At 55.1% G+C, this 10,526-nt stretch overlaps 2 protein-coding genes across 2 annotated transcripts in view; one reads left to right on the top strand and one right to left on the bottom strand.

Moving 5' to 3' along the window:
• The first annotated feature begins 950 nt into the window (after positions 1–950).
• On the top strand, positions 951–3,231 carry MARCKSL1 (MARCKS like 1). The gene is made up of 2 exons (XM_056123466.1): positions 951–1,256; positions 1,976–3,231. Exons 1-2 carry the CDS (start codon positions 1,170–1,172, stop codon positions 2,468–2,470), a joined length of 582 nt encoding a protein of 193 aa, XP_055979441.1. The 5' UTR covers positions 951–1,169; the 3' UTR covers positions 2,471–3,231.
• A 200-nt stretch (positions 3,232–3,431) lies between these two features.
• HDAC1 (histone deacetylase 1) overlaps positions 3,432–10,526 on the bottom strand; it is a 35,048-nt gene continuing 27,953 nt past the window's right edge. The window contains exons 7-14 of the mRNA XM_056123442.1: positions 9,650–9,742; positions 6,324–6,432; positions 6,099–6,239; positions 5,334–5,442; positions 5,114–5,244; positions 4,786–4,938; positions 4,275–4,320; positions 3,432–4,028 (exon numbers count right to left, since the gene is read on the bottom strand). Coding sequence (XP_055979417.1) covers positions 4,001–4,028; positions 4,275–4,320; positions 4,786–4,938; positions 5,114–5,244; positions 5,334–5,442; positions 6,099–6,239; positions 6,324–6,432; positions 9,650–9,742 — 810 coding nt within the window. The 3' untranslated portion in view covers positions 3,432–4,000. The remainder of the gene's footprint in view (positions 4,029–4,274; positions 4,321–4,785; positions 4,939–5,113; positions 5,245–5,333; positions 5,443–6,098; positions 6,240–6,323; positions 6,433–9,649; positions 9,743–10,526) is intronic.

Genomic DNA, 10,526 nt, shown 5'->3' with positions numbered 1-10,526 from the left:
TTCTTATGGGGTTCTCACAGGTCTGTCTAGGTCAGGGGAAGCAGCAGGGGCCAGTGTCTGAGTCACCTGTCATCCCTGCCCCCAGGGCTGCTCCCTATTGGGCTGAACTGGAGGCTGGGCAGTGTTGGGTGCTCCGGAGTCCCCACCCCCACTCTTCAGGAAATGAAGTGTTTTGTGATGTGCGCAGATCTTCTGGGGTTCCTGTGCCAGATCGGGAAGCCTGTTGCAGCAGGGAGGCTGGGGAGAACAGCAGCCAGATCATGTCTCTGCTTCCAAGAGGGGTTGCCGGCACCCTCCAAGGACCCAGGACCTGGGGCACTCAGATGGCTCAGCCAGGAAGGAGAGGGGCTGAGGGTGGGTTTGTCTGTGAGGGCTCGCTGTGATTGGCCACCACGGGGCTGAAGATGAACCACTCTGTCCAGAGGGACCTGGGTCAGAGGGCTCAGCTGGCTTGCGGGAAGGTAGGCAGGGAGGTAGGTGGCATCCCCGAGGTGCTCCCAGGCTTGAGGGGCAGAATGCAGAAACACTGCAGGGACCCTGAGGCTTCTCTGACTATAATCTCGGGAGCAGAATTCAGGACCCGTCTTCAGAGGAGTGGGTCAGCCTGTGAGCCTGTCCACGACTTCACAGGGGCTGTCAGCGCAGGAACGGGCGCTGGAGGCCACTCCAAGCGTCCAACCCGAGAGGCGAGTGGTGAGAGGAGGCTTGACGGCTCTCTCGCCTTTTCTCTAGGAGCCCCCCGCCCCCCTCCACCCAGCTGGCCGCGGGCCGCCTCTCTCGGTCCCAGACCGCGCCCCACCTGGCCCGGGTCTCGGCGAGGCTGGGGGACCCGACCGCGGCCCCGCGCACCGCCCGCGCGGGCGGGCCCTGACCCCGCCCCCGCCCCTCCATTGGGCGCTCATTTAAATGTCCGGCCCCGCCCCACGCGCCGGGCGCCTATAAAAGGGCGGCGCGGCGGGCGGCGGGCTGCATTCTGGCGCGGAGCGGAGCGGCGGTGGGCGCAGCTCGTGGGTCGGGCGCGGAGCGGGGGCGCAGCCTGGTCTCCCCCGACACCCCTCCCCCTCCGGCGCGAGCCCCACCCCTCCGCCGGCCAGACCGACCCAGCCGAACTCTCCGCTGCGGCGCGAGCCCGGGGCGGCTCCGGGCGCCCCCCAGCAGACCCCCCCACCATGGGCAGCCAGAGCTCCAAGGCTCCCCGGGGCGACGTGACCGCCGAGGAGGCAGCAGGCGCCTCTCCCGCGAAGGCCAACGGACAGGTGGGTGCGCTCGGCGCCGCCGGCCCCGGCCCCCGCCTCCCGCACCTCGCCCCCTCGAAGGGCCCGGGGCCGGGGCCGCGCGCTTTGTCCGGCCGGGGACACGCGGCGCCCCCTCCCCCGCCCGGTCCCTTTGTTCTCCGCGCCGCAGCCCCCGCGGGCGAAGCGAGGGGAGGGGCGCGGAGGGGGCGCCGGCCGGGCCCCGCCGCCTCCTTTGTTCGCGGCCCCGGCCCCCGGCGCTGCCCCCCGGCCGCCCCGAGCGCCGCGCGGGGAACAAAGGCGCTGGCGGGCCGCTCCGAGGGGGCGCTCGGGGGCCGCGGGGCGGGTGCCCGGAGGGGCGGCGCTGCGCCCGTGGACCCGACCGCGGTGGCCCACGTTTCCCCGCCGGCCCCCGGAGGGAGCGGAGATGTGGGGAGAGGCCGAGGTGGGTGGGGGCCCGTTCACACAAAGCGGGAGGCCGCGGGCGTGGGCCCGGCCAGGTACCCCGGGCAGCCGCGGGCCGGCTTCCCGCCCATTGTCGGGCGGCGCGGCCCGCCCGGGACCCGAAGCTCCGAGCGGCTGTTGGCGGAATCGAGCGCGCCCCGGGGGAGGGGGTGGGGGGCCCGGGGCCAGCGCCTCCTGCCGGCCGCGGCGCGCCGGGTGGGCCGGAGGGAGATGTTAGACGGGACCCGCGGGCGGGGCCGCGGCAGCCGGGCCTGAGCGCGCACTCCTCTGCCTTGCAGGAGAACGGCCACGTGAAAAGCAATGGAGACTTGTCCCCCAAAGGTGAAGGGGAGTCGCCCCCCGTGAACGGAACAGAGGACACAGCCGGGGCCGCTGGTGATGCCATCGAGCCCGCACCCGCTAGCCAGGGCGCCGAGGCCAAGGGCGACGCCGCCCCCAAGGAGACCCCTAAGAAGAAGAAGAAATTCTCGTTCAAGAAGCCTTTCAAATTGAGCGGCCTGTCCTTCAAGAGAAATCGGAAGGAGGGTGGGGGTGATTCCTCGGCCTCCTCGCCCACCGAGGAGGAGCAGGAGCAGGGGGAGATCGGTGCCTGCAGCGAGGAAGGCTCTGCCCAGGAAGGGGGGAAGGCCGCTGCCACCCCCGAGTGCCAGGAACCCCAGGCCAAGGGGGCAGGCGGAGACGCCGAGGAGGAGGCAGGGCCCCAGGCCGCCGAGCCGTCCTCCCCCTCGGGGCCCGAGAGTGGCCCCGCACCCGCCAGCGAGCAGAATGAGTAGCTGGGTGGGGGCAGGTGGGTGATCTCTGAGCTGCAAAAACTGTGCTGTCCTTGTGAGGTCACCGCCTGGACCCGGTGCCCTGGCTGCCTTCCTGTGCCCAGAAAGGAAGGGGCTGTTGCCCCCTCCCAGCCACGTTCCCCCTCCTCTCCCTCCTGTGGATTCTCCCATCATCCATCTGGCCTTCCTCCTGAGGCCAGTAGAAGGTGGTCCCTTGCAGTTTCCCAAGTTAGGTTAGTGACGTGAAATGCTCCTGGCCCCTCGCCCTCCCGCCCCCCTGTCCCGCCCCTGAAGGCAATTGCTGGTTTTCTCCCCCAGTTCTTTTCCAAGTAGGTTTTGTTTACTCCCCAAATCCCTGAGCCAGATGTGGGGTGCCTACACTCCCAACTCCTGAGTGTCCAAGCTTTCCCCCTGTTGCGTTTTTAGTCTCTTGTGCTGTGCCTCGTGGCACCTGGGCTGGTGCACACTGCCCCGTCTGGGTTTTTATAAATGTCTTTACTTACTCAAGTTCAAACCTCCTGCTTGTGAGTCAGCTCTCTTGGTAAGCAAGTATTAGGCTTTGGGGTGGAGGGAGGTCTGTAATGTGAAACAACTTCTTGTTGTCTCCCCACCCCCTCCCCTGCCCCCCACTCCCATTGTTGTAAATAACTTTTAATGGCCAAACTCCAGATTTGTACTTTTTTTTTTTTTCTAACTGCTAAAACCATTCTCTTCCACCTGGTTTTACTGTAACATTTGGAAAAGGAATAAATGTTGTCCCTTTAGTGGTGGTTTGTAATGAGTGGTCTTCTGTGGGCAGGGAAATAAGCTTGGTTAACCACGGGCCTGGTGGGATGGCTTAAGAAGTGTGTGTGGGGTCTTCTGTTCTGGGGGTTGTTTCGATCCTTCTACACCCCTTAAAGGTCAGGGCAGTACAGATGAGATGGGCCCAGGGATATGACTAGGAGACAAGGTGAGGAGGGTATAGAAATGTACCATTTTATTACAAAGATTTCACAAAAATGAAAATAGTATCTCAAAAAGAACTAGACTACCGATCTCCACTGCAGAATTGGGGGAGGAGAGGTCATGTGGCAGCTTCCAGGCTCACCTGGGGCCTGCAGAAAGGCATGAGAACAGCCAACCTAAAAATGGCTGATGCTGCTGTAACGAGCTGCAAAGCTCCCGAAGACAGTCACCCTATAGAATGCACTATAGGGGCACCTTTCCGAAGCTACGAAGCAGGCACTTGGCATTTCAAGATCCTGCCCTATGGCTGCTGAAGAGGCCCGCTTCCAGGCAGGCCAGCACCCTTTCCGAGTCGAAGTGAATGGGGAAACTGGCAGCAAGGCAGCTGAGAAGAGCTCATGGGCATGTGTGCCCTGGGTACAGGGTCTGGCTCCTTTCTAGTCCCTGTGCATAGTTATACTTAATATATTTTATATATAAATACACAGAAATAGAAAATATAAAATCTGAGGGGTTGTGGGAGAAGGGGGTGGTTTGGGGTGCGGGTGGGGGCTTGGCAAGAGGCCAGAAGCCTTAGGGATCTGCTCAGGCCAACTTCACCTCCTCCTTGACCCTGTGGAGAGAAGACACTGGCATGAGATAACCCGCCCAGAGTGGGGACAATGACATGCACAGGCCCCTGCCGCCCAGGTGACCGCAAGGGCTGGGGCTTCCTAGCTCTGCCTAGAACTGCAGGCAGACACGCTGAAAGAGGCCTTTATAGCTGGACCAGCTGTCCCTGTGCCTTCCTCTCCTGTGCCATGGGATAAAGGGCTGGTGCTCTGATGCCAGGGACACAGCTGATACACAACTTCCTCACCCTTTGACTTCTTGTTTCTCCTCGGCTTTCTCCTCTTCTGTGACTTCTAGAACATAAGAAGACAGAGACAGCTGAGAGAGTCCCTTAGAAAGACCCAAACCCCTTCTCCAACACTATACAGTTCACTGGACACACAAAAGAAAAAGCCCATCCCAGGTCCTCCCAATGAGCCTGTAAGAAGAAACCGGTCAGGCCGGTTTCCCAGCTCCCAGAGCCCAAGCCAGTGCACAGAGGCAGCCCCCCTGGGAAACTTGGGGAGAAGGGCTGGGAAAAGGGGCTGGTGGTATGTGGGAGCCAGGCTCCTGACCACAGGGAGCCCAGGCACGTCTCTGGCGCTGCAGCCTGGCAGGGCTCAATTGTCCAGTGAGGATAACTGCGTTTCCTTCTGTGGGCCCTGCCTGTCAAGAGCCTGGGAAGCGCTGGGAGGGCCCTGGCTCTGGGGGGGAGCCAGCTCCTTCCCCCCCATGGGCTAGCATGGCCCATGCACAGGACAGGCCCAACCCAAACCCACCTTTCTTCTCCTCTGGTTCTTTCTCTTTTTCATCTTCGGTTTTGACTCTCTTGGCTTTTTTGAAGTTGGAAGAGTTCTTGCGGCCACCCTCTCCCTCCTCCTCAGAGTCGGAGAACTCTTCCTCACAGGCAATTCGTTTGTCAGAGGAACAGACTGGGAGGCAACATAAAGCCATGGGTGACAATGGGGACCTGGGCCTGAGTGGGTACCAGGACTTCCCTGCACCTCCTCCAAGAGACACCAAAGTTAAGGGGGGAGGGAACTTGGGCTCCCCAAAGGGTGAGGAGCTTGGGGCAGAATATGGAGAGCTGCCCTGTGTGAGTCTTACTAGAGATGCGCTTGTCAGGGTCTTCTTCATCTTCATCGCCGCTCTCCTCCGGTATGGCGTCTTCAGGAATCGCCTGCATCTGGACCCCAGGGGCATGGGGCAGCATTCTCAGGTTCTCGAACAGTCGCTGTCTATGGCCAATGGTAGAGAGAGAGGGTGGCTGGGCTCCAGTTGGGGGCAGACAAGAGCTCAATAGAGGGGTGTCTGTGGATATACTCACTTGATCTTCTCCAGGTATTCATTAGTATTCTGGTTAGTCATATTGGAAGGACTGATGTGAAGTTTGAAATCTGGTCCAAAGTATTCAAAGTAGTCATTGTACGGAAGCTCTGATTGAAGTAGGAAAAAAAAAAAGGTCGTGAAACTTGCTCTCGTGGGATCCTTGAGCAAAGCATCTGTAAATTTAACTGAACTTGCCTATCCCATCTTCCAAACTGGGAAAAATACTTCCAACCTAGGGGATATCTGGGTCTACAAGACTTTAATCTTTATATTACTGTCACCATTTTGGGTTGGGGTACTATGTACCATGGACTTAATACAGGATTTTACACATGTGCTTGACCACTGAGCCTCATCCCTTGTTAGATTTCAGTGGTTTTAATGCCATTCTCTAGCACCCATACCAGAGGTGGAGATATACAGAATAGATAGGTACAGACAGATAAATTGCTCCAAGGAGAAGGCCCAAATAAATCTCTGGTTTAGAAATATTTAGACAATGCTTATGCAAACACGCCCTCTACTAGTTATCCTACAGAACAGAAATATCCAAAGCTAAAAACAACCACTAATCATTTTCTCCAGACCAGGAGCTGGAGGGAGAACACAGTGTGAAAGGACTGAGCAGAAACTGATGGCTATGGCGATGACTGCATCAGAAGGAGCAGTCCCATGACCAACACCAAGGGGTGAGTGGACCTGAGGACTTGAGTTCCAGCTGGAACCCAAGTTTCAGTTCCCCACCTGGCACCCAAGCTGTTACCATTGGGGATCTCGGTGTCCAAGGCCACAGCTGTTTCATATGTCCAGCACCGGGCAACATTGCGAATGGTATAGCCACCGCCTCCCAGCATCAGCATAGGCAGGTTGAAGCTCTTCACAAATTCCACACATTTGGCATGCCCTGGGGTTGGAGGCAAGGTGCTGGGTTACAGGAGCAGCCAGCAGATCCTGCCCATCAGCCCAGCCCCATGTTACCTGGTCTCACCTTTGATGGTCAGATTGAAACAACCTAACCGATCTCCAGACAGGGAGTCAGAGCCACACTGTAAGACGACCGCACTCGGCTGGAACATCTCCATCACTTTGGACATGACCTATGAGGACATATCCAGATGACTAACAGCCACAAGAAGAGCTATTTGGGATCACCACTCAGTGTGAGGGAGATTAGAAAGGAAGAGTGGGTGGTACAGGACAGGAGTACCAGCCTAAGGTGTCCATTTTTCCACTCTGATTCTAGTGCCCATTTCAAAGGATGTCAAACAGGCTTGCAGCTCCAGGGGCCTAGCAGTTAGGACAAGGGATGAAGCACACACATGTACAAGGCCCTGAAGTGTGATTCCCTGCAAGCCCCTCCTGTGGCATCACTGGGTGTTGCACCCTATCGACATCCTAAGTCTTTCTCTTCTTTCACTGCCCAAACTCCAGTGCCACTTCCTCTAGAAAGACTTTCCCCTTAGTTGATTTGGTCTACTCATTCGGTAGATATAAGCAATTTTATTTAAGTGTCATATAAGCAATAAGATATTGAGCCTTCAGGGACCAGAGATATAGTACAGTGGGTAGGGTGTTTGCCTTGCATGTGGCCAACCCCAGTTCAATTCCTGGCTTCCCACATAGTCCCCTGAACACTCAGGAATGATTTGTGAGTCCAGAGCCAGGATTAACCCCTAAGCATTGCCAGGTACTTCTGGTCCAAAACCAAAAAATTAATAAATAAAAAAGACATTGTGCCTTGGACCACAGAGATAATAGATGTCTACTACTGTACATGCAGTTGATCCCTTAGCACTACCAGGGGCTGGCGGTGGGGCGGTGTGTGTGTGTGTGTGTGTGTGTGTGTGTGTGTGTGTGGTGTGGTGTGGTGTGGTGTAGTGTGGTTCACTTGAGCAGAGGCAGGAATAGCTCCTAAGCACAGTTGTGTCTATCCTCTTCCTCCTATTCCTCCCCTTTCCAAATAAGACACTGAGCCATATTTTATAAGGAAGCACTTCACTTTTATATTTCCTATTCTCAGAATTACAGTCTAACTTGGCTGAGGACAGAGACCCTCCTCGGGCTCCCCTGTTATAGATAGGATAAAGCACAGAGCAGGTACTTGGTGTTTGCTGAATGACTACCTGACCTTCTTAGATCAACACTTTATTAGCGATTCTTTGTTGTTTAAAGGTAAAGATTTATAAGGCTTAAAGGCGAACTACTCAGCCTGCATTCAAGGCTTGTCTGTTCGGGTCACACCCAGTGGTGTTAAGGGGCTATTTATTCCCAGTAGTTTTAAAAAATTTTTGTGTGTGGGGGGGGGGCATTCCCAGATGTGTTCAAGGTTTACTCCTGGCTCTGCATTCAGGGATCACTCCTGGCAGGGCTGGGGAGACCATACGGGATGTCAGACATCAAGCCCAGGTTGGCTGCGTGAAGGCAAGCACCTTACCCACTGTGGTTCTCCAGCATGCAAAGCATGTGCTCCAATGCTAGGTCATTGCTATCCTTTGAGCTATGTCCTTGGCTGACCCTCAAATATTGAAATGCTGACCCTACATTCATTTCTCATCACATCTTTCAATTTTCCACACATCATACTAGCTACCAATGCTAGACTGTAACACCTCTACTTCACTGGGCCTGTTTCCCCTGCCAATCACCATTCTTCCCCTCCCAGTCCTCACACCGTTCTTCAGTGGATAACCTCTCATTTAGAAAACTGAAGCTCAAATGTCATTCCTGTGAAATCATCTCTGACTACTCTCCATCCAGCCCAAGCCAGAGTGATCCCAGGTCTCAGATACCCCTCAAAGACAGTACTGATCGCAAGGACAGGTATGTGCTGGGGTTCTTCAGGAGCACAGAACATGCCTTTTCGTTTTGGGGTTACACCCGGTAGTCCTCAGGGCTTACTCCTGGCTCTGTGCTCAGGAATCACTCCTAGTGGTGCCAGGGATCAAATGGGGGCCTGACACATATAAGGCAAGTGCCCTACCCACATAGCAGCACTATGACCCCATGTCTTTTTGTTTTGGCCACACCCAGCAGTGCTCGAACCTACTCCTGGCTCTGCGTTCAGGAACTACTTCTTGAGTAATTGTATGGGATGCTGGAGATCCAGCCTAGGTGGGCCATGTGCAAAGGGCCATTCCTGCCGTACTATCACTCTGGTCCCATGTCTTTTATTAAAAAACACATATTTCTGATGCTGGGGACCTAATCTGGGGTCACAAATGAGGTTCCCACTCTTACCACTGAGGTTTGCTCCCAAACCTAGATACATCTTTTGGATACTTTAGGAGATGAGGGCTCCCAAACAGTGCTTAGCGGGTCAAGGGGTCACTCATGGTGATACTGGTCAATCAGACAGGCAATTTGGTGCTTGGGTTAGAGGCTGTGGAGCTGCTAAGGTCCCATAATCCTGGGACCCCCAGAGTCACTGCAGCACTGCTCAGGGGAGAATCTGGACCTACGCCCCTGACCCCCAAGCCAGAGAGCTGGCTCCAATTTTTTTGTTTGGGGGTCACACCAAGTAGTGCTCAGAGCTTACTCTAGGCTCTGTGCTCAAGGATTTACCCCTGGTGGTGCTTGAACCAAGAATGCCTGTGAACAAGACAAACACCTGATTCCTATACTATCTGAGCCCCTCATAATATTCTTTTGTTGGGGGCCACACCCAGCAGTGCTCAGGGTGGGTCTGCTCTTGTTGCTGCCCTCGGGGATCACTCCTGGAGGGGCTATATTGTATGTGATGCCAAGGATCGAACCAAGGTCGGCTTCGTGCCAGGCAAGTGCCCTACCTGCTGTCCCACTGCTCCGGCCCCATTATAATATTCTTAAATGTAACATCTGGCCCTCAGAAGACAGCAACAAATCACTGTCACTGTCACTCCCATTGTTCATCAATTTGCTTGAGCGGGTCCAGTAACACTGTGAGACTTGTTGTTACTGTGTTTGGCATATTGAATACGTCATGGGTAGCTTACCAGGCTTTGCCATGTGGGTGAGATACTCTCGGTAGCTTGTTGGGCTCTCCAAGAGGGGCAGAGGAATTGAAGGAGGAGGAATCAAACTCGGGTCAGCCGGGTTGGCCATGTGCAAGGCAAACGCCCTACCTGCTGTGCTATCGCTCCAGCCCACAACAACAAATATTTGGATGAATTTTGTTCCTCTCACTGACCACAGAGCATGCAATTCAGGACTGAAAGGCACCTTACCAGCCTTTCCGTGGAGAGGCCCCAGAGGCACCATGAGGGTGCTTTGTTATTTAACACTCCCTCCCTTCGACTGATCCTGTCTTGTAGCCCAGGTGGTGGAAAAATCACTTACCGGCTTGAAAATGGCCTCATAGGACTCATCATCAATCCCATCACGGAGCGGGTAGTTAACAGCGTAATACTTGCCTTTGCCGGCCCCAATATCCTAATCGAGAAGAATAGTACGGTAAAAGTGGAAGACTAAACAAGGAAAAACTTCGGATAAAAGAGGATGCAAAGCGGTGGTTCTACGCAAGTGATGCTGGGGACAGGAGGCACGTCAGGGACAGAACTGGGGGACTGTCCGCTGGAAAATCCACTGGTGGCAAGTCCCGTTCACATCTCTGGACAGACTGGGACCTGTTAATAGGGCGTGAGTGATGAATTTTCCCCACAGCTCACACGGTCTTCCCTGGGGTAGGTAACAACAATAACACACACTCCCACAACTTTGTTTTCTCAGGGCTTCCTGCTCACTGCCCCCCTCCCCTCTGCCAAGAGTCATCAAAGAGGCAAGTTCTTTGAAATTGAGAATGTCCAATTACACTAATGTTGGTCATAGTGAACAACTAAATTGGTGTCACTTTATGGAGCCAGGACAGTATAGTGGGTAGAACGCTTGCCATGCATGCGCCCAACCCAGGTTTGATCCCCAGCATCCTATTTTGTCCCTAGAGCACCACTATGAGTACTCCTGTGTGTAGCACCAGGAGTATCCCCTGAGCAAAATCGGGTATGACCCAACAACTAAATAAATTGGTGTCATTTTTTCACCAAAGGGTCTAAACGCTATGATCAAAGGGCTCGTTTCATAGTGTGTTAATAGAAGCAGTTAATGAATTAGCTTCTGAGGACTCTTATCCTGAGGTCTACAGATTTGACCATCAGGAAAGGTCAGTATCTCTTAATAAAAAATATCCAATGCCAAGGTTCATGTGCTTTTTTTAGGG

The sequence above is a fragment of the Sorex fumeus genome, unplaced genomic scaffold (genome assembly GCF_029834395.1).
Source record: "Sorex fumeus unplaced genomic scaffold, SorFum_2.1 ptg000047l, whole genome shotgun sequence".
NCBI lineage: Eukaryota > Metazoa > Chordata > Mammalia > Eulipotyphla > Soricidae > Sorex > Sorex fumeus.
This window is presented reverse-complemented; position numbering and strand designations above follow the sequence as displayed.

Bases quoted from the DNA above. Each gene is read 5' to 3' on its own strand.
- MARCKSL1 (XM_056123466.1), top strand. From the start codon at position 1,170: ATGGGCAGCCAGAGCTCCAAGGCTCCCCGGGGCGACGTGACCGCCGAG. The intron at 1,257-1,975 runs GTGGGTGCGCTC...TCTGCCTTGCAG, and splicing joins CCGCGAAGGCCAACGGACAG to GAGAACGGCCACGTGAAAAG.